Source organism: Eretmochelys imbricata, chromosome 27 (assembly GCF_965152235.1).
Source record: "Eretmochelys imbricata isolate rEreImb1 chromosome 27, rEreImb1.hap1, whole genome shotgun sequence".
NCBI classification, from domain to species: Eukaryota; Metazoa; Chordata; order Testudines; family Cheloniidae; genus Eretmochelys; species Eretmochelys imbricata.
The window spans coordinates 8,360,095-8,382,837 of NC_135598.1; the positions used below are offsets into that span (position 1 = coordinate 8,360,095).

Below are 22,743 nucleotides of genomic sequence, written 5' to 3' on the forward strand. Positions count from 1 at the left end.
TGGATTTGTGCTGGAAATGGCCCACCTTGATTATCACACACATTGTAAGGAGAGTGGTCACTTTAGATAAGCTATTACCAACAGGAGAGTGGGGTGGGGAGAGGTATTTTTTCATGCTTTGTGTGTATAAAAAGATCTTCTACACTTTCCACAGTATGCATCCGATGAAGTGAGCTGTAGCTCACGAAAGCTTATGCTCAAATAAATTGGTTAGTCTCTAAGGTGCCACAAGTACTCCTTTTCTTTTTGTGAATACAGACTAACACGGCTGTTACTCTGAAACTTCCCCTCTCTGGACACACTGACAATCTCCTCCATGTGTTGTTTTCAAGTATCCTTCAGACAATCAAGTGCTGCACCCTGCTCTGAATGGACAATTCCCATTAATCAAAATATAAACAATAAAACAAGTATACACACAACATCCAAATTCATTCATTGCAGAGGAGGGATAGCTCAATGGTTTGAGCATTGGCCTGCTAAACCCAGGATTGTGAGTTCAATCCTTGAGTGGGGCCATTTAGGGATCTGGGGCAAAAATTGGGGATTGGTTCTGCTTTGAGCAGGGGGTTGGACTAGATGACCTCCTAAGTCCCTTCCAACCCTGATATTCTATGTCTTAATACGGTGTTTTCCAATACAAATCATTTAAACAATTACAATAATTCCAAGGGCCTCACAGTCACTTAAGAGAGGCCAAAAGTATGGTCTACTTCAGCAGTTCTCAAACGGTGGGTCAGGACCCCAGAGGGTCAGGGGTCGCCAGTGCAGGCATTAGACTTGCTGGGGCCTGGGGCCGAAGCCACAGCCCCATTGCCTCGGACCAAAGCCCAAGAGCTTCAGCCCTGGGCGGCAGAGCTCAAGCTTCAGTTTCAGCCCTGAGCAGTGGGGCTGAAGCCCATGGGCGGCGGGACTCGGGTAGGCTCAAGCTTTGGTCCCCCTTCCTGGGGTCATACAGTCATTTTTGTTGTCAGAAGGGGGTCGCGCTGCAATGAAGTTTGAGAACCCCCGGATTAGTGGTTAGGACAGTGACTAACAGGAGTGTCAAGATTTGGCACATTCATTCTGAAAGGCAGTATAAGTCAGTGGATGAGACTTGGTGCCGGCATATTAGGAAGCTGCCTGAAGTGACCTTATGCAGCCTCTCAGTTACTTTATTTGTAAAATGGGGAAATGATACTTGTCTCCCTCCTGGAGTTGGGATGCCAGGCCTCACCAGTAAGAAGGGTTGTGGCCTCCACAGAAATATTAACCGGAGTCAGTCAGTAGAGGAGATGAGACTAGAACCTCTCTCTTCTTGCAGCCCCTTCAGCCTAGCGCTCCACCATGGAGGAACACCAGCTCCCTGACACTCTACCTCCCCCTTCCCAGGAGGCAGAAGCTCCCTGTGAATGGGGTTTGTGGTCCCTGTGTGGGGTTTGTGAGGGACAGGAAGGGGAGCGAGGAGCGGGCATGGAGACTCAGTGGGGTTGGTTTACTTGGCTGCCGGTGGTGCATGTGTACACAGGGTGTGTGGAAGTCGCTCTGCTTCTGCCTTGCCCTGGGGGATGCGGCCTGGGTTTGCATAGGCCACAACTCCCTCGTCGGCTGGCACGCTGTGGTGTACGTGTCTGGAGTTTGTGCGTAAATCCTGCTGGCTCGGGCAGACCCTGTGGCCTGTTGTGTGTTCAGGAGGAGCGAATTCCTCTCCTCCGTGGCGTGGTGTGTGGTAAACCTGTCTGCATCACAGTCTGTGATACACATGTGGACGAGGGGGCGTATGTGTGTAAACCCCTTTCTCTACAGTATGGGTGCGAGCAGGGACATAAAGATCTCCGTGTAAACCCCCTCTATCTCGGGCACACTCAGCAGGGTGGGTGTGTAAATCACTCTGTCTCGGGCACACTCAGCAGGGTGTGTCATAGCTGCTGGAAGGAGGGGTGCTACTGCACCCCCTGGCTTAAAATGGTTTCCATTATATACAGGGTTTGCACTTTGGTTCAATGGCTCTCAGCCCCCCCACTATAAAAACTGTCCCAGTGCCCCTGGAGTGTGTGCAAGCCGTGCTGTGTCTGCACACTCAGCAGCATTGGTGTGTGTAGGTGTGTAAGCACGGCTCTATTTGCAAGCCTTGGGGGGAGTGTGCAAGCCCCACGATCTCTGGCCCTGCACGCGTGTGTAAGGCCCACCGTCTCTGGAACACTCAGCCGTGTGTGCAAGTCCCGCCCCGCTGTCTGCACACGCGGGCGGGGGGGGGGGGCCGGGGCAGGGAGGCGTGTGTAAGCCCCGCCCCCGGCCGCGCAGGGCCTCGCCCCGCCCCTTCCCGCAGGCCGGAGCGGAAAGCGCCGCTCGCTGCGGCCCAGCGGGTCCGGCCCAATCCAGCCACCCCGCGGGGCGGCGATCCCGGCCCGGGCCCCCTCCCGCCGGGCGGCCGATGGGGCTCCTTAAAGGCGCAGGCAGCGGCCTCTCTGTATTCGTCGGCGGATGAAAAAATCACGTGCGGCTGAAATGGGCCGGTCAGTGGTGGGGGGCCCGGGGGGAGGGAGACACACAGGAGAGATGGGGGGACCCCCGGGGGGTGGGGAGGGGGAGACACACAGCAGAGGAGAGGAGGGGGGGACTCCCGGGGGAGACACACAGCAGAGGAGAGGAGGGGAGACCCCCGGGGGGTGGGGAGGGGGAGACCCACAGGAGAGGAGGGGGGGGACCCCCGGGGGGTGGGGAGGGGGAGACCCACAGGAGAGGAGAGGAGGGGGGGACCCCCGGGGGGTGGGGAGGGGGAGACCCACAGGAGAGGAGAGGAGGGGGGGACCCCCGGGGGGTGGGGAGGGGGAGACCCACAGGAGAGGAGAGGAGGGGGGGACCCCCGGGGGGTGGGGAGGGGGAGACCCATAGCAGAGGAGAGGAGAGGAGGGGGGGACCCCGGGGGAGACACACAGCAGAGGAGAGGAGGGGGGACCCCCGGGGGGGTGGGGAGGGGGAGACACACAGCAGAGGAGAGGAGGGGGGGACTCCCGGGGGAGACACACAGCAGAGGAGAGGAGGGGGGACCCCCGGGGGAGACACACAGCAGAGGAGGGGGGGGGACCCCAGGGGGTGGGGAGGGGGAGACACACAGGCAGGAGCAGGGGGGTAACTCCTGGGGACGCGCGCGTGGACACACACACACAGGAGCCGGGAGAGGGTAACCCCTGAGGGCAGCGTGCAATGCACACAGAAGCGGGGTGGGGGGTGGTGGCTGCAATGTTAGATTAGGGGGGTGCTGGGGGCCAGGATGCCTGGGTTCTACTCCTGGCTCCCTGCGTAAGCTGGGCTGAGTCACTTCCCTGCTCTGTGCCTCAGTTTCCCCATCTGTTGGTTAAGGGTGACATTGCCCGGAGGGGGGAAAGTGTTAATTAATTTCTGTCTGCAAAGGCTGCTGAGCCCCAAGCATGCCAGCCAGGCTGGGGCACTGACCCCGGTGGGCACGGGAGGCTGCCAGTGCCACTTGTGGGAGCGCTGGGTTGGCTGTCCCTGTGCGGGCTCAGCTCCACCCTGCCCTCTGCTTGGTGTGTTTGTGTGCCCAGAAGAGCTGAATAGTCGGAGCTGGGACTGCAGTAGCTCCATGCCCAGCTCCACAGCGCGGGGGGGGCTGGAGGGGATGCTTTGGCTCCTAGACCCCAGGTGAGGAGCCTGTTCTGTGGGGTGGGGTGTATGTTAGCCTGGGGAACTGGGGGCTAGAAGAGGGGAGACTGTCTCCTGGGCCCCAGGAGAGGACGGCACAGAATGGGGGCTCTGAGCCTGGGACAATGTAGGGGGAGGGGGCCTAGACCCTAGGACCGGACCCAAGGACAGTGGAAAGGGGGTGGGAGAGTTACAGCAGCTCAGCTGCTGGAGGCTGGGAGTGGAAAGGCTGCAGTAGCCCAGGGACCCTGGAGCTGGGAGCCAGGAGTATCCCTTTCCAGACTCCAGGTGGTGTCGTGGGATGGGAGGAGACAGCAGTGAGGAGGTGGTGCGGTGGGATGGGGAGACAGCAAGGACCAGCCCTGGAGCAAGGAGCGAGGAGGATTTTCTCTTAGCCCCCTAAGAGAAGAGTCCAGTGCGGTAGTGTGAGGAGCTGGGATCCAGGAAGAGACCTGTTGATGCTAGACCACAGGAGAGAAGCCAGTTCAGAGGGGGAAGGGAGGGGGTGGCATGTGGTGTCCAGCTGGAGATAAGGGGGCAGATTTTGCTCTGTGATCTGAGCTATGCTGACTGTGGAGTAAGCATTTAATGTTCTCTGGTTACTTCTTCTTATGCTCTTAGTTCAGACCAGCTGGATTTCAAAGTTCAATCTATTAATTAATTATTATTTATTATTAGAGTAGTTGCCTCCAGGCTCCCTTATAAGCCTTTGCAGCAGGGACTATAATTTACGGTCGGTTCATTCGGTGCCTATTGCAGTGGGGCTCTGACCTGGTTGGTCTGTAATAGAAACGCCTGTAACCACAGCCCTAATCGTTGTGCACACACTTAGCAATGCCTGTGTCTGGCCCCGAGAACTCAGAGTCCAAAAGACGATTGTTCCCTGTATGTTGCTCTCACGGGGGAGCTGCTTTGCCAGGATAGCGAAATGTAGCCCCAGTTACACATGGGTGTCCGCAGGTCATGTACGTGGGCGCTCCAAAGCCCTGTAGTTCAAGCAGAAGCAAATAAAGCCTTGCCACGAATCTTTCTGACCCCTCTAGAGCTGGGGCTAGGCCAGGGGGAATACTGGGACTTCTCTGTGAGCCAGGGATTGGTGGGAAGCATCACTGCCCCCACACTGCCACCTTTTTTCCCCCCTCCCCTCACTTAAAAAAAGAAAAGAAACCTTTATTTTTTAAAAAAAAACCCCACTTCACTGCCATCACAGGGGCTGAGATTTTAAGTTCCTGATCCCGAACTCATGGAAGTCAGTGGGAGACCTTGCAATGGTTTAGCTGGCTTTGCATCAGGCCCAAAATGCACAAAAGGCAGAAAATCCCACAGTTAAGATCTCCACAGCATCCTCTTTAGTTATATGTAGTGCTGCTTCATCCCATGCCTGGGCTGTCACGTTGTGAGCCCTGTGTCATGTTTGGGAAACACCTAGCGCCTTGCGGGCACTACCAGAGACAAATAACATGCGTAGCTGGGGGGAGCTCTGATTGGACACAGAGGTGCAGGTGAAGCTACATAGGGTGGTGGCGTTGCCTGATTTCACTTATTGCCACAGAAGAGCCTTCCTGGGCAGGCTGGCAGTAATCTGTGGAGCTCCACTGGAGAGCCACTCGATGACGGCTGTTAGTCTGAGTTTCCCTGTTTTGTTCTCTCCGGAGATGCCTGGGATATGAGAATCCAGCTGATTTCTTCCTGCCTCTGACTTCCATGTGGGTGATCCTGATCCTGCAGTGACACTTGGCTGCTGTAGCTGGACTGGCTCCTACAGGACCAATGGGAGCGAGACCTTGTTTGTTTGTCAGTAACATCAGCAGGTTGTTACTGTGACACGCAGGGAACGGCAATGAGGAAGAAGGAACAATCTGCACAGAAACTGTCCACGTCCTGTCGGTGGAATCTCCTACATTTAAAATCTTAGCCCTGCTGTGCCCGGCCATGTCACTGCTTGCACTGACCGCTACACCAGCTTTTACAGACACATCAGTGTCTTTCTAAGAGTAAACAGCTGGCCGCGGTCATGCTCGCTCGAGGCACTTTTTCCTGAGTTAAGGCCACTGTAAAAGGTAGCACGTCAGACCCTAGCGGGAGGGAAGCAGGAGGCTATGTGTGAGTAAGGACTGATTATATAGGCCCAAGGCAGGGGGCATAAAATCTGGATTTTATCAGGATGACAGGTGGGGAAGCCTCCCTCTGTCCTGGAGAAGCCCTGTATCCCGGTCTGCTCCCTTGCTACGTGGATGGAGGGTGCTGGGTTGTGGCATATATGAATAGCAGGTGATTAAGCAGTTTAGGTGTTGCACGCTCCCCAGTGGCCCCTCATTCCAAGTACTGTGATGAGATTCTAGGGTATTCTCCCATCTAAGTGGCGGTCCTAGGACATTACTCCCTTTAATCCTACAAATCCAGGGGGTGAGGAGCTATGTGCGACTCTCACAGTCTGTGTGGTACTTGTAATAGGACGGCAGATGCTAGGACCTTACTTAGGGATCGAGGGCTCCTCTGTGGAATTCTCTCATTTTCAGGTGCTTGAGCCCTGTGCAAAAGTGCAGTGTAATTATCACTGAGTCACTGTAAGGTTGCATCAGCTGTGCCCTGTTGGTGCAGATGGGGCTCAAGACAGAAGCTTAGAAACTCCCCACTGGCACCACCATCGGTTCATCTGGTTTAAATTACATGAGGGTAAAAATGCTGGAAGCTGCTGACACCTTGTTTGCATCAAGGCTCCCCCCAGTGGGAATTTCTTTCTACAGTTCCCTAATGTATACACAGTCCAGGAGCATAAGAGAGATGGTAGCGTGCCCTTGTCTCCGGCAGAGAGAACTAGGGCCCAGGATTGGGGAGCTCCCCTGTAGGGAAGCCCTAAGAACAGCCGAGCAGAGGTTTATGATCTGGAATCGTGATTTGAGTTACCAGTAAAACCAACCTCCAGGAAAGGGGCATGTTTGGGTTATAGGCAGCATGTGGCTGTGCTGAGCAGGGTGGGGATAGCATTCAAAAGGAACACACAAAGACCTGGAACTAAATAGCCCTAGGAAAAGGTATGGAGAGTACAGGAAATGAAATGAGAACGAACGTTCAGGTTAAATACACACCAAGGTATTTTTCCCTTGGAGTGTGGTGGAATTTGGAATCTGAAAGCATGGGCTGACTCCATGTTGCTGTGTTTCAGAGCTAGTAGCTGGAGCTCATGGTGGCTAAATGGGGTTAGATCCTGAAGAGCAGTGAGAGATCAATGTAGTCTGAGCGGAGGACTGGGAGTTAGGACTCCAGGCTTCCATTGCTGGCTCTGACACTAGCTTCCTCTAAGGTGTTAGGCAAGTCATTTCCCCTCTCCATGCTTCATCATCTTGATCACAGAAGCAGCAGGCTAGTGCCTTGCCGGGTGTGGGGCCGGTGGGAGAGTTAATTAGGGGCTGTAGAGCAGTGGCTCTGAACCTTCCCAGACGACTGTACCCCTTTCAGGAGTCTGATTTGTCTTGCGTACCCCAACTTTCACCTCACCTAAAAATGACCTGCTTGCAAAAATCAGACTTAAAAATACAAAAAAGCCTGTCAGCACACTGTTACTGAAATTGCTGACTCTCATTCTGACATATCATTATAAAATAAACCAATTGGAATATAACTAGTGTCCTTCCATTTCAGTGTCTAGTATATAGAGCAGTATAAACAAGTCATTGTCTGTATGAAATTTTAGTTTGTACCGGCCTCACTAGAGCTTTCCTTGTAGCCTGTTGTAAAATCAAGCAAATATCGAGAGGAGTTGATGCACCCGCAGGGATACACGTACCCCTGGTTGAGAACTGCTGCTGTAGAGGGCTTTGCTGTTCCAAAGTACTAAGTGCTGCGATTCCTGCTAACATACACAAGGTTGAACTGGTCCCCGTGTCTGAAGAAAGACTCCTGCCCCCTCTCCTTAGCACATCTGGACTGGGCCAGGAGGGAATCGGCTGTTTGGATTAGGTGGATGTACCCCTGTGATCGGTTCCCTGGGACTGCAGGAGGGTTCCTGGTTACTGCACCTTGCTTCTCCCCTTCGGTTGACTTTGCACCACCCCGCCCCTCCTTCCTGCGTTTGGGGTCGGGGGGCGCAAGGCTCCTCCTCACAGGGCGGCAGGACTGCTAGGGGAATGGGAGAGCTTGGAGCATTTGACTCTGCTCCCCTCCCAGCCCTTTCTGGATTTCCCCTGCAGTAGCTCCCAATACTGGCTTAGGTTCATCGCCTCAGGTCTGGACCCAGCTATGCTGCTGGCAGGATTTTATCGGCGCTGCACCTGGTGCTGTCTCTCCCCATTGCGCGGACGATTGTATAAGCAGCATACACGAGAAGGAGCCCCACCCCTTCTGCCGTGCATGGATAACGCTGCCAGCGAGGGGTGGGGATTCAGCCAGCATGCCGAGGCAGCTGCAGAGTGGCAAGAGGGCTCTCGGGAATGCAGGGATGTTGGGACCTCTCAGACCAGGAAACGGGCAGAACCTGGTCTCTAGTGCCCCTTGAGCAAGTATCTCCCTCTCAGGGGCAGGTGGTAGTCAGTCTGCTCTGAAATGCCGTCTCCTTGGGGCTCACCCAGCCAGCGTACCAAGGGAGCCGATGGCTCTAGCTGGAGGCTTCTGGGATGAAGCTCGGCGCCTGGAGACAGCATTGCCTGTAACCGCACCGCTGCCCCCTTTGTGTTTTGCAGGTGGGCAGCATGATGGGTGAGAACACATCAGTGAGCCCCGCAGGGGGCATTACCCCCCTGCAGCAGATGCTGGCATCTGGGACCGGGGCCCTCTTCACATCTCTCTTCGGTAAGGGGTCAGCATGGGGATGGTTGAGCGAGGAGTGGGGCTGGAGAGACAGGGTGGGTGGGTGCAAGGATTTCCACGTGAGTTCAGGGTATGCACAGATGAGCGTAGGGAGGTCGGGGTGTGTGCACGTGTGTAAGGGGACAGGGGCGTGTGTGCAAAGAGCAGGTGAGCTCACTGTTCTGAACTTGGGACTGTGGCCTCTTCCACCTCTTAACTTCCCCTTCCTAGCAACCCTCTTCCTGGAATCCCAGCTCGACTCCTTGTGGCTCATCCTCTGATTAAAGTTTCTCCCAGCAAATCTGGCCTGGTCATTAAGAGCCTTAAAACTCCTTGGAGTGCTGCACTCTGGCTGTTTGCTGTGCACCGTGGGCTCTGGTGACCCCAAGCTCCAGAAGGAGGTGTGAGGAAGAGCAGGTTCTGTTCCCAGCTCTGGGAAGAAGGGTGGGTTCTGGTGGTTAGAGCAAGAGGGAGAGGAGCTTGGACTCCTGGCTTCTAGTCTCAGCTCTGCTCATGCTGTGAGCTTGGCCATGTCCCTTCCCTTCTTTGAGCCGCTGTTTCCCTGTCCATATTAAATCCATTTTCCAGATCTACCTTTCGGGGGGAGGCACTGAGGTGTATTTGCCCACTCATTGATAAAGCACTCTATGCCACCCTTTTGCCAACTGCCCTACACTGGCCCCAGGTCTAAGTAGGCTCCTTCTCTTTCAGTGACTCCCCTGGATGTGGTGAAGATCCGACTGCAGGCACAGAGGACGCCTTTCTCTAAAGGTAACTAAGTGCTCAGGGCAGAAATCTTGCCTCCTCTCCGCAGCTGGAGGCCAGGTGGGTCATCTCCGAGCCTGCTACCTCTGCAGCAGTGAGCCTGGAATGCGGTAGCACAGATCCTGGGTGGTTTCTCTCCCCAGCTTTGCCTGGCAGGTGTCTGTGAACCACAGCAATCCCTGTCCCCTATACAGGCCCCAAGGGCAGTTGTGAGGAGGAGCCTCTGCCTGGTTAGCGAAGAGCTTATCAGGTTCTGTGATATTTGGCTACTCAGTCTGGGCAGGGACTGCCTGCAGGCAGCAGAGCAGTGAAGATGGTCACCTGGGGTTTGTGCCCCTCTGATGGGGACACAGGTTCAGCAGAGGGGGTCTGGCATGGCACTATCAGGCTGCATCCCCGCTTAGGTCCTCACCCCTTCCCCCATACACGGAACCTGTACATCTGGCTTGAGTGGGATTACCATTCCCACAAGCAGCACCCCAGTAGTGTACCACCCACGGGGGGCTAAGAGCACCCTGCCTCTGGGGTGGGAGCTGGGCTTACATCTGTGTGGCCTTAGGGGAGAGGGAATATGGGCTTAGGTGTCCTATAGGGCCTCGGAGCCAGTGTGTCAGGGGGAGCTGGGCTTAGATGTCCTGTATGGCCCTGAAGTGGGTGGGTTGGTGGGATGCCTGGCACACGTAAAGGGCTCCACAGAGCCAGGGCCTGGTCATCATCTGTAGGCCTCTAGTGAAAGCAGGAAATCGAGCTCCCTCCTCCTGGCTCTGCCCTCCCTTCCAGGATCTGGTGCTGCCTGACAGGAAGGAGCATGTCCCAGGCTTTGGCTTGTGCTGGCCGCTGCCCTGCAGGGCTGTTCTGCAATAATCCCACCCAGCCTGAACTAACCCTGTTTGACGTTCCAGGAGCAGCCAAGCCCTTTCAAGCCTCAGCAGGAGTTTAAGTAGCTCACAGACTGCGTGAGAATCCCTAGCCCAGCCTCTTGCCTCCCGGTTCTCTTTTCAGTAGTGAGCCAGGCCTGGGACACCTGCGCTGACTGTGCCCCAGGGCTAATCTGATCATCAGAGGGATTTCTGTAAGGGTTAGAGCAGGGGCCTGAGGGTCAGGACTCCTGGGTTCTGTTCCCACTGCCTCCCTCTGGGAGTCACTTCCCCTTCCTGTGCCTCAGTCCCTCCCCCGCAATCTATAAAACTTGGGAGCAGAACGTCTGTTGGTTTGTGAAGCACTTTGGAAGTCTCTTGCGGAAGGGACTAGAGAGACAGTGGGCTAGCCTGGTGGAACGGGGTCCCTTGGAAGCTGTATGGGGCTGGATTCAGGTGACTTGACTGCCAGAGTCATGCTGCTAAATTGATCCTGATGTTTCTGTGACTGCTCAGCTGTGGGGGGCTATGGAACAGATGTTGAGACACCACCCTGTTGCCGGCAGGCGGAAGTGACTTGTTATTGGGCGGGGAGAGGGGGGCATCCTCGGATCTTGTCCCAGCTCAAGCCAGCAGCCTCCACCTTTCCAAACCCGAGGGGCTTGCTCCCGAACAGCCCCCACATCCCAGCTCTCTGCTGACAGCAGGGCACGGGGGTCCCTGCCTTCCCAGACCATGCACTCCTAGCACCTGCTTGGCCCCTGAGAGCTTTGCTGCTACCAGCAGGGCGGGTGTCTCCTCAGCACCCCTCCACCTGTCGCTAAATGTGTCCCTGTTGTGTGTTTCAGTGTTGTCAGTAGAGTGTACGCCCTGGAGCGTTCACCAGTCCAAATGTGAGTATCTCTGGGTATTATCCTTTCACCCTTTTCCTGCTAACAGCCTCCCGTGGCTGCTGACCCTTGACAGCGCCATTCCCCCGAGGGAGAACCTATTCCCCATAGCTGCAGTCTCCAGAGTGGGGCAGTACAGGGCTCCATGCACCCTTGCTCACCACACACCATCTTCCTTCCATCCCTACTGCAATGGAGTCTAGTTCAGAGTCCTCTGGGGGTCAGATGCTGTCTGGTGGTTAGAGGAGGGGGCACTGGGAGCTGCAACCTTGGGTTCAGTTCTCAGCCCTGCCACTGACTCACTGCATGGCCTTGGGTAAGTCCCCTCGCTTCTGTGCCTCCCTTTTCCTCACCTCTGTGCCTCCTGAGCATGGAGGCAGTTGTGAGACTGACCCCGCAGGCTGTTTGTCATCAGGCAGGTGGGGCCTGGGAGTTGTTGGCTTGCCGAGTCGTGGCTGTGTTAGGGGCCTCTGGATGTTACTCTTTCCCTCTCGTACCCCATGACCCATTCTGTAACAACCTCCCTCCTGGCACTGCTATGCAGGACATATCCAGCCTCTGCTGATTCGAGGGGAGCCTCCTCTGCCCGAGGATGCCTCGCAGAAGTCCCTCACATGCCCTTCCCCAAATGTCCTGGATAGAATGCAGGAGGCAGTCCGTCCCCCATTTTCCCCCCACACTGCAGGGTTACTAGTGCTCTGTCAGAAACACGTGCTGGAAGCTGGCTGTCCCAGGCTATTTGGGGGTTCAACACTAGCTGATTCCCCCGCAGGAGCACACGTGGGCCTCTCTGTCCTTGTTTTGTCCGTCTCTTGTGTGTCCTCCCCTCTGGCTGCCCTGCCGCCTGCTTGGATCCCTGCTAAGCCTAACCTGCCACCCGCAGTCATGCCCTGGGCATGGGAAGAAGACTGGCCCGTAGAGGTGGCTGATGCTGGTTGTGCTGCCATCTGGGGATGCTGATTTGGTGTGGGGGGGTGGCTCTAGCGGGGTTGGCTACTTGTCCCCACCCTGCCTTTCGTCTGCCCATCTGTCAGCTTCCTACACCAGGCTCTTGTGCCCACTGCTGCCTCTCTCCCCGCTAGGCTCCCATCTCTGCTGGGCTTGCTCTGAGGCCCATCCCTGCGGCGTCTGTCTCCGGTGTTTGGCAGAGAGCTGCTTTATGTGTACGTCTGGCTCTCCAACGGCCACTAGGCAGGGAAAGGGATTTGAATGGGATCCTGGGGAAGGGAGCCAGGCAAACCCCGGGCAGCCTCATCCAATCCGTCAGGGTGACAGGGCTGACGCTGACTCGTGTAGGCAGGTGGCCTCCTGCCAGCACAGGCGGTTAGTCCAGGCTGACAGGACGGCTTTAGGGCGAGCGCATCTTGGGGATGAGGGGAGTGTGATGGATTCGGACAGTTTCCCAGGACTCTCCCTTTCTGTCTCGCCGCACTTCTGCTCTTATGCCTTTATTCTGCATGACAGGACTGGAGCAAGTCCCTGCCTGCCCCCCACCCCCAGTAAACATGCCTGTGTCCCAGGCCTGTGGGAGGCCTGGCCACCCCAGGGTGCTCTGGCTGAGATGACCTTGGCCTGGCTGCTCCAGTGGTCTACACCCCCGCTGACCTGTCTAGCTCCCCACAAGCTCTCCCTCCCCATGGCTGCTGGCTCCTCTCTCCACGGCTGCCCTGTCTGCCCAGCAGCTCTCCCACTCCTTGCCAGCTGCCCTTTGGGAGAGCAGGGGCAGCGCCCCATAGGGCTCAGGAAGATTGAAAGAGGAGCAGAGTTCTGGGGGTGGCAGGGAATGGGGCAGAGAGGAGCTGGCAGGGTCCTGAGGGGTAAAGCCCTGCCCCCCTGCTGAGGGTCCTTACAGAAGGAAAGGGCAGAGCCTGGAGCAGGGAGGGCTTTGGGGGTGAGAAAGGGAAGAGCCTGAAGCGGGCTGGGCTGGGCACGAGTTTAACCCCACTCTGTCTCCCCTGCCCCTTCCCACAGGGAAGTGCTTCGTGTACTGCAATGGGCTCATGGACCACTTGTACGTGTGCCAGAACGGGAGCAGCTGCACCGCCTGGTACAAGGCCCCCACCCGCTTCACCGGCACCCTGGTGAGGCTTTTCTCCTGCCGGGTACCTGGCTGCCTTGGCAGGGCAGAGGGAAGGCCACCACGCTCTGGCAGCCAAAGTCAGTGCAGGGTCAGGCCTTTGGCTTGATGGCCAGGCTGCGTGCGGCAGTTCGGGCACCCTGGTCTGGGACCAGCTGGGCTGCCTGGCAGGGTGATTGGAGGTGTGGGGGAGGAGAGAGGGCCAGGTGCACCAGCGTTTGGAGCAGCTTCACCAACCCCACTCCTAGGTGGCTATAGCTCTGTGGACGGGAAAGGGTTCGTTTGCAAGGGGGACATGTAAGAGGGCGTGCCATCCTGTAGCGCCCTTGCAGGCCAAGCATAGCTCTGCAGAGGCCTGACTCAGTTTCCCCTTGTCTCAGTGCTCCTTAATAAATGCCGCACTGGCTTTCTCGTGGCTAATGCTACGCCTGGTGTAATCACAGACAGTTCAAAATAGTCCTCAAAGCCCCAAAACAAAGTCCGTCACCATGACACCAGTTCACACTTGGCTCGGACATCCCCAGCCAGTCCTGGAGCTCGTCTTCTGTCCCAGCCCTTCCTAGCCAGAGCTCAGCCTTGTGCCCCCTGCTCTCCTGGCCCACCCCTGGTTACCCAGGGTCTCCTGCTCTCTGCAGCCCCTGCCACGGCTTCCTCTAGAAGCACCTGTACCTGCCTGGGGTTGAGAGAGCTCACTGGGTAGCCTTCAAGCCCCGGCTGCTGTCTCCCCCTTTATAAGGTCCAGTTGGGGAGCAGGTAACCAGTCAGCTGTACTGCCCTCCTCCCTTAAGGGGCCAGTCACCCTGTGATGAGGGTTAGGCTGGAGAAGCGGCAGAGCTCGGCATGGGAGGGAAAGACGCAGCCCCTGGCTAGCTTTGGAGTGGGCATCTGGTCTCCCTTTCAGGCCACGGGGCTGCCCCTAGCATTGGGGAAGCCTCCTCCCCCTCCTCTCTAACCCCCTTGTGCTCTCCTCTTCCTTTCAGGATGCCTTCGTGAAGATCACGCGTTACGAGGGCATTCGGTCTCTGTGGAGCGGCCTGCCACCCACCTTGTGAGTCTGGGCGCCAAGCGTTACAGCCCTTCCCCGCTGCACGCCTGCTAAGGGAGGTCAAATGCAAACACCTAGGCCCCCCCTGCCTGTGGTGCTAGCCAGGCGTGCACCCCCAGTCTTCCTGCAGGGCCCACACATCCCGGGCCCTGGTGCTACTGGTAGCTCCTGGCCTGGGCCCAGGAGTCTCTGCCTTTGCCCTGGGGCCTCTGACTGCAGGGGGAGGAGGTGGTGGTGTCTCTCCTGCACTGACCCAGAATCCTTGGTTATCCATGGGAGATCCTAGGAGTGCAGAGACGGTCTGCTTCCCCAGGCCCCCTTCCCGCCTTTTCCACTCCCTCTCTGCAAAAGGGTGTGCCTGCCCTGTATCACCCCCGGCTGGCCAAGCGTGGCTCTGCAGAGGCCTGCCTCAGTTTCCTCTCGGGCTCCTTCATAAACCCCACAAAGGCTGTGTCATGGCGAACGCCACCGCTGTCTGGGGCTGGTTCGACAACAGAAACGGTGCGAAACGATCCTCAAACAAAGCCCGTCACCACAACACAAAAGTTCATACCCAGCTCTGGCATACTCAGCCGGTCCTGGAGCTCATCACCTGTCCAGGCCCTTCCTAGCCAGAGCTCAGCTGTTTTCAGCCCTCCCTGGCTCAGAGAGGTTAGCAGGGAAACCCTCTCTGCTGCTCTCCTTGCCTTCTCCTGGCTACTCAGGGTCACTAGCGGGGTCTTCCTGCTCCCTGTAGCAGCGCTCTGATCTTAGCTGGGTTGAGAGCTGGCTGGGGATCAACCTTCCTCTGCTGCTGTCCCCCCTTTATAAGATCCAGGTGCCTTCCCTTCAGCCCAGCCGGGCAGCAGGTAAGTAGTCCCAGGTGCACTGGCCTCCCCTCCCCTGCTCCCCCTTAAACCTCCCCCAGACACCACCCTTCGCCCTCTGACCTTTCGGGCGGAGCTGTGTGCATGTGGCATTTTGGTAGGCTCCTCTATGTGTGTGGAGCCTGTGCAGACGAATGGGAACCCCCCCCCCCATTGCTCTCTGGGAGATGGGTCCCACTGCTTAGCTGGAGAATGGGAGGCGCAGTGTCAAGGCCCAGCTGGGATATGGTGGGTGGAGATTATGCCTGGAGCAATCTGACCCCCCTCTTTAGCAGGGAGCGTGATGTGAGTTGGCAGGTGATGCTAATGAGCCCCTCTCCTTGGCAGGGTGATGGCGGTGCCTGCCACGGTGATCTATTTCACCAGCTACGACCAGCTGCGAGATTATCTGCGCTGCCGGATGGGCAGCCAAGGGGCCCATGTTCCCCTGGTGGCTGGTGCCCTCGCCAGGCGTGAGTAGCGCTCTCCTCTGCGTTCAGGGTCCATATACCTTGCATCCTCTCTCCCCCCCCCCCCATCCCCTGACCTGCTCCTGTGGCCCAGGGGTAAAGAATCATTCCAAATGAACAACGACCTGCCTTGATTTTTAGCAGCAAGGGTCATTAACCTTTGGCACAGCTGGCCCGAGGTGGTGGTGATGCTGGATTCTCCGTCCCTGGCTGTTTGTAAATCAAGATCGGATGCTTTTCTAAAAGCTCTGCTCTAGCAGTTGTGGCCTGTGTTATGCAGGGGGTCCAACGAGATGATTGCATGGGTCCTTTCTGGCCTGGAAATCTATGAATCCCTGTGGCCATGGTTCGAGCACTCCTGGATCAATTCTCTGCTCAGTCACAGACTCCCTGGGTGACCTCACACACAGCCCTGCCCCTCCCTGGGCTTTCATTTCCCCATCTCCCCGCTGTGGGAAGGCTGAACCGACCCCCTGCTGCACAGAGGGTCTCCCTCTGAAGCACAGTGAGATCCTTATGCTGGGATGAGCCTTAAGCTGCTGTTCCAGGTGTAATTTGCTGTAAACAAGCAGCAATCCTAGCAGACAGCTCCTTGCCAAACCCGATGGGCCGGTGCCAGGGCTGGCCCCTCTGGACTCCTGCACCATGTGCTCTCACCATTCTAGGAATTGCAGATGACTGCCCTGTTTGCACATGGGAGTGAGAGGGGCCTGGCCTTGCCCTGTCGCTGGGCTTTGGTATCTCACTTGCTGCTGGCTTGTCGGTAGCTGATGTTCTGGAATCTCCTTCCTTAGATATTTTTAAGGTCAGGCTTGACAAAGCCCTGGCTGGGATGATTTAGTTGGGGATTGGTCCTGCTTTGAGCAGGGGGTTGGACTAGATGACCTCCTGAGGTCCCTTCCAACCCTGATCTTCTATGATTCTATGACTTCCTCCCTCAGTGGGCGCGGTGACGGTGATCAGCCCCTTGGAACTCATCCGAACCAAGATGCAGTCCCGGCCGTTGAGCTACCGTGAGCTGCGTGTCTGCATCCAGTCCTCGGTGGCCCAGGACGGCTGGCTGTCCCTCTGGAGGGGCTGGGGACCCACTGTGCTGCGGGATGTTCCCTTCTCAGGTATACCACACAGAAAAGGGGTGCTGGGGACAGGTGAGGGGGCTGTGGGCCACACTGGGGCCGGTCTCCCCCACTTGGGGCTGGGGCCATAGGGAAAGGTTTGGCCCAGGACAAGAATTCTCTTCTTGCCATCTGCAGAGAGCCCTCGGTGCCACACTGATAGCTTGGGGCTGCCTACAGAAGGTGCTGACGGGCCACACTCCAGTCCCTATCCCTTCTGAGCATCTCTTGTTTGGTGGAAAGGTTTTTACCTGACAGTGGTGACTCCAGAGTGAAGGATTTTCAGACCCAGTCCCCACCTGAGCTGGGATACCAGTTTGGTGGGTCTCAGCCCAATTCCAGGGCCCTTCATGCCAGGAAAAGCAGCCTCTCGATGGGTACTAATAGGCCTGCCAATTCTTGGTGTCAGCCCAACGGCCAAGGCCCTCCCATCTCTCCCCTGTGCTCACTCCCAGTCAGGGCTGGGCTGGCCAGGGCAGGGGGCTGTTTGCCTTTTGCCCTATCTGCTCTGGGGCCGATAGATTGAAGAGGGCAGTCCCCAGGGCTGGGGCTCAGTGCCAAAGGGCAATGCCCCAGGAGCAGAGCAGTGGAGGTGGCTGCTGATGCTTCTAACCCATGGCCCTGGTCTGTCTGTCTCAGCTCTCTACTGGTTTAACTACGAGCTGGTGAAGGAATGGCTCTGCCGTCAGTCCCGGCTCGACGAAGCCACGTTCATGGTCAGCTTCGCAGCTGGGGCCATCTCGGGGACTGTGAGTATGCGAGCTTCTGTTCCGTCCCCGGGGAGCTGAGGTTCTGCCTGGGTCTGAAGGGAGCCCGTCAAGTTACCTCCACCCCCAGAACGTTGGGATTCTATCCAGGGGAAAGAGCCCTGCGGGGAATCAGAGGGGTTTCGTGGCATTTTATTTGGGTGCAGTTTATTTGGGGGCCAACTGTTCTCCTGGAAAGGCTGGGACCTCGAATCCAGCAGCCTTGACCAGCTTGGGTGCTGGATAGACTATGCCTGGTTTTCAGATGCCTTTGCCTGCCCCTGCGTGAGACACAGGCCATACCTGCCCCAGAGCAATGTCTGCGCAGGGAGCAGCGGGCTGCAGTGGGAGCCGGGGGTTTGTTGTTACACTAGGGGCCAGGAGACTCGGCCCCTCCTGGGCGGAGGTTCTAACCTGCCTAGGACAATGGGCGGAGGAGGGCTGAGCGCTCGGGGGGCAGATGGTAGGGGCTGAAGTTCACAGCCTCTCTTGGCCTGAGGGAGAAGTGCTGTATGGGGAGGCACTGGGGTCCCCAGCTGTGGCTTGGGAATGACGGGCAGTTTCTCCCCTTCCCCCAGGTGGCTGCTGTGCTGACCCTGCCCTTCGATGTGGTGAAGACCCAGCGACAGATTGAGCTGGGGGACCTGGAGACGCTCCGAGGTGAGGGGCTCACGGGGAACGTGGGACTCTGAGCAGAGCGAGGGGTCGGCTTCCGCCTGTGGCTCCAATGGCGAATCCATCCGTCTGGAACGGCCCGGCGGGGGGGCTGGCTCCTTTCGCTGCCCAGAGGGGGAGCTGCGATTCCGCGCACACGGGACAGGGGCGGGAGGGAGCGGTGGCTCCTCTGGAGCAGACACCGAGCGTCCTGCCGCCGCCCGCGCCCTGGGGGGAAGCCCTGGAAGGCGGGACGGACCCCTCGCTAGGGTGAGGGGCGGGTCCCAGGGCAGCCGGCGGGCGGTGGCGGCACCAGCATCCCCTGCCCCTCATGCCCCGGCTTTGCCTTCGCCCCGCAGTGGCTGCCTCCAAGTCCTCATCCACCTGGCTGCTGCTGAGGAGGATCCGAGCGGAGTCTGGCACCCGTGGGCTCTTCGCAGGTAACTAGAACGGCAGCCTGGGCCGGCTGTAGGACGAGGGGTGGGTGCCGGGGTGCCTGAGCAGGGCCAGCTAGCAGGAGCAGGTAACGCTGCCCTCTCTGCCTCCCCGCAGGCTTCCTGCCCCGCGTCATCAAGGTGGCCCCGGCCTGCGCCATCATGATTAGCACCTACGAATTCGGCAAGACCTTCTTCCAGAAGCTGAACCAGGAGCGACAGCTCAGCGGCCTGTGAGCGCCAGGGCGGGCAGAGCCCCCCCAGCACAGCCTCCAAACTCGCCACGCTGTGGGCCAGGGCCTGGCTGGTGGGGGAGTTCTCCGGAGGTAGCAAGCGGGAGGTGACTGCAGAGATCAGTGCTGGGATTCAGCTGCCAAAACCAGGGCCTTGCATTTCATCCAGCCTTCTCGCCGGGGGGGGGGCAGCGGCGATTCTGCCCCTGTGCTGCTCCGCTCCTGCCGAGATCCACTGGGAACAGACCTCCCTGCTAGCAACAGCTTCTTCCCCGATGTGCCCTGGGCCAGGATATGCAACGTCCAAGTGCCTTCTAGTCTCGCTCTCTCCTTGTGTTTCCGCGGGTTTCCCTTCTGCCTCCCCGCGGGGCGAGCTAGAGAGGCTGTCAGAGCAGCGTGGGCACCGTGGTGCTTCCCAGGGGGAAGGGTCAGGCCCCCGTTTGCCTTTGACGACATCTCACCTCCGCCCTCCCTTCCCGGCTGGCACATTCCTGGTTTGCACTGCTTGGAGGCTGCCTGCTGGGGCTGGGGGTGGGGCGCTCTCCAGCCTGTGAAGAGCCCCCCAGCGGTGGGTGCCCTGCTCCTGGCATCTGGCTGTGCCGCTGTAGTGGGAGTGACTGAGTTGTCCTCTGGCGAACACAGAGGGCCCCCTCCCTGCCCAGCCTGGGGGGGGAGCAGGACAGCCCTGGCATTCCATGCGCGGGGATCCCCTGCATGAATTGACTACCTCCCCGGGCCACGTCCTGCCGTGGACCAAGAGCCTTTCTCTTCCGAAGACTTAGAGCGACTGGAGCACAAAGAGCAACCGACCCTCCTGCTCGGAGTCTCTCCGCATCTCTCCCTGCTGGTGGCTGGGTTTAGCCCTGGGATTGGGTCTTAACCCACCCCATGCCCTCTCCGCACACCCCGTTCCCCTAGCCCTCCTCCTGCGAGGCAGCGATACAAAGGACCGTTGTACCCCGGACTCCAGGCCAGTCCTCCCTAGGTAGCACCGTCGTTTCTTCCACTCAGGACTTCCCCATTCCTATCTGCCCCCTGGAAGGCAGAGCTCCGGGGCTCAGCCCCCCAGGTGGCCCATGCTCACACAAGACACCTTGCTGCTGGTAATGGACACCACCCACTGGGCCCCTCTCGGGTGCCACCTCCTCTCTGCTCTTGACAAAGGTGTGAAATCTCCGGGGCAGAGATTCCATGCCAAAGCGCCCCCATCCTTGAGTAGCTCTCTTAGGGTCAGTAGCCGGACAAGTAGCCATCCTCCTGCATGTGTGTTACCGACAGGCCTGCGGGCTGGTTGCAGGAGTGGGGATTCGCTCCGACTTCCTTCAATAAAAGACATTTTATGTGAAATTTGCACCTGAAAACACTCACCCCACCCCTCCCTTCACCACCTGCCTGTTCTCCCTCCATCACCTCAGCTGCTGTGGAGGGGGGGCTAAGTGCTACTCTGGCAACTGCTGGCAAGGGGCTAGGATTTGGCCTCCTGCAATGAGCAGCCATGGATCTCTGCTGGGGAAGGCTTGTGTGCATCACGGTGTGAGGGTGGGGGGGGTGGTACTTCCTGTCACGGTGTCTTTGCAGGGTGGGAATTGATTGGTTAATCTCTTGGCCCTTCATTAGCCAAGGGGATCCCTGCTAAGGTCTCTGTGCCCTGCCTGTGCCCTATGCCCCAAAGAGGGGAACTCCAAAGCCCCTCTGCCCCTCTCTCTTCCCCCCCCCCCCATCTGGACTTGGGGCCCAGAACACCCTTCTGCAAAGGCTGCGCTGTGGTACTTGGGGACGATCCCATCCTCCAGCCAGCTCAGCTGGTGGGGGCTGAGAAAGCATTTTTGTAAGAAACCCCAAAGGTGGGGGAGAGACATGAGGCGTGTTTGTGTCTGAGCTGGTGGGGGGGAAGGGCACAACCCAGCACCACCTGCTGCCATGATGTATGAGAGGGGTGTGTGTGTCCTGCAAGATAGCCCCACTTGTGGGGGTGGCAATGCCATGCCCTTCCCTGCCTATGAGCTATGTGGAAATCCGGGAGGGCTGAATAAACCAACACCCCACCCCTTGGTTCTCCATGGGGCAGGGCTTTCTACCTTCAGCAGATCAAGCCCCTCCCAGGGCTTGCTTCCCCCGGCCTTGCCCTATCCTGGCTCCAGCCAAATGAGGTTCAGCGGCAAAGCTGTGATGCTGTCAGCCCCCACTCCTGTGATGGTGGGGTTCAGGCTTGGAGGGGCCACAGAATCCTGCTGGTGCTGGGGGCTGGCTGCTTTCTAAGGCAAACGCACACCAGGCCCTTTACATACGGACATCCATAGGAGAAGGTGGCCCAGCTTGTGGTTAAGGCACTGGGATGGGATTCAGGGGATCTTGCTTGTAATCTCTGCTCTGCCCCAGCCTCCCTGTGTGCCTCAGTTTCCCGGCTGTAGTGAGTGGGGGTGCTACTGTCTTGTCTCACATGAGAGACTGTGCCGATCGCCGGCTCGCTGGGAAGGGCCTTGCAACCCTGGAGGGGAAGGGGCTAGGATGTGGGAGCGCTTGGCCGAAAAGCAGGATTCCCAAGCCCAGAGTTGGGCTGCTCTCTGCCCGTGGTGTTTTCCAGTTGTGTCCCCCCAGTGCCGCCTGCTCGGTTGCAGCTGGCATGGGGGAACGTGGAGCCGTGAAGCCCCTACCTTGCCCATGGTTATTATCCCTGCGATGCCTGGTCATTGGCATCCTGACCTGCAGCTCTGCTGTATCTACATGGACCCCATCTCCATTACTTCCTGCCTGAGCTTGGAGAGCAATGCGAGGGGCTCGCACCCCCAGCCTGCAGGAATATGAGCACCCTGCACAAAGCACGAGGAATCCTGGCTCTCTGCAAATGTCTTCCTCTCAGCAGCTCCCTGCCAGGCCCTGGCTAATGAAGGGGGTTGAAGGCTGCTGCCCCAGGGTTGTCCCTCACAGCTTATTGCCCCCTTACAGGAATGCTGCTCCAGTGCTGAGCTATAGCATCATCGTTTGCACCTGCGGGCAGCCAGCTGGCAGTGGCCACGGCTAACGGTCCTGGAGCCTCCGAGGGTCCTTCCCGCACCCCGTCTGACTCCCAGAAGCATCCTCCACTGCAGAGCCTCCATTGCGCCCCCAGCCGCTCAGCCCCTTCATTTCCTTCCACCTGCGCTAGGAGGCAGATGAGCCAAAACACCCCTTACCTGTACGCCATGAGCACCAGAGGGGGCAGGCAGGAGCGTCCCCGTCCCCCCGTCCCCGTAAGGCTGGGGTGGATCAGAGAAAACCCCAGAGAGGGAGGTTGGTGAAGCCCTGCACCTCATGCAGGGAGAGCGCCTCAGCTCCTTGCCTTCACACACTAACAGGGACAGCGCCCGGGCCCTCCCGACTTCCCCTTTGCTCCAACGGCACCAGGCTCGGACATGCCCGTAGCTGGCGCGCCCTGCAGGTTCCGTTTGCGGCAGGCTGCGGTGCAGAGCCGGGCTCGCAGGGCTGGCCGCTGTCAGCTGAACCCCAGGAGGGGGGCACCCAGAGGCGTAGCTCTAGGCAGGAGGGCAGCTGCACCTGGACCTCCGCAGGCTGCGGCAACGTGGCCCCCAAATGGCTGCTGCCTGCAGGTGCCCACCGTGCGAGCTCGTTAGGAGCCCGACTTGCATTGGTGCTCAGCACCGCTAGCTCCCATTGACCGTACCGGCCTTTGCGAGCAGTGGCACGGGGGCTCGGCACCCTCTGAAAATCAGGCCACAAGGCACCTTGTGGTGGGGGGGGGGCTCCCAAAATCAGAAGCTGTGTCTGAATGGCCTGGCTGTGCTGGAGAGGGGCGCGGTGGCTAGGGGCTGAGGCGCTGGGCACCCTTGCGCCAGGCTCGAAGGGTGGGAGCACGCACCTACCTCCGTGACCCCTGGAGCACCCCGCCTGAGCGGTCACGACTCAAATTCTCACTGTAACATTCCCCCCGCAACTCTCTCGTTATGGAGCCAGTTTCCAGCAGCCACAGGAGCCTCGGCGGGCCCACGGTGCCAGGGCATTGGGTGTGGGCGTCGAGCTCTAGCTGTGATGACCGCCAGCTGGCCAACCGCCCAGCGATTGAACCAGCCCTGCTGCGCTCCACGCCCATGCTCTGAGCTTGAGCTAAAGAACGCGCCTCTCTGGGGCTGTAAGAGACGCCCAGGCACTGGGGGGGCGCTGACCGGTGGGTCACATCGGCATTGAAAA

At 58.5% G+C, this 22,743-nt stretch overlaps 1 protein-coding gene across 4 annotated transcripts; it reads left to right on the forward strand.

Annotated features, from left to right (window-relative positions):
• The first annotated feature begins 2,292 nt into the window (after nt 1-2,292).
• SLC25A39 (solute carrier family 25 member 39) lies at nt 2,293-18,875 on the forward strand. 4 transcript variants are annotated; one of them, XM_077806101.1, is made up of 12 exons: nt 2,293-2,495; nt 8,322-8,430; nt 9,139-9,198; nt 10,898-10,942; nt 12,911-13,020; nt 13,997-14,064; nt 15,255-15,379; nt 16,318-16,491; nt 17,131-17,240; nt 17,816-17,897; nt 18,251-18,331; nt 18,444-18,875. In XM_077806101.1, the coding sequence occupies exons 2-12, from the start codon at nt 8,331-8,333 to the stop codon at nt 18,560-18,562; spliced, it is 1,074 nt and encodes a 357-aa protein (XP_077662227.1). In that variant the 5' UTR covers nt 2,293-2,495; nt 8,322-8,330; the 3' UTR covers nt 18,563-18,875. The 4 variants fall into 4 exon arrangements, with proteins under 4 accessions (XP_077662227.1, XP_077662229.1, XP_077662228.1 ...); XM_077806103.1 differs by lacking the exon at nt 2,293-2,495 and adding an exon at nt 3,555-3,642; XM_077806102.1 differs by lacking the exon at nt 2,293-2,495 and adding an exon at nt 8,005-8,137.
• The last annotated feature ends 3,868 nt before the right edge of the window (nt 18,876-22,743 follow it).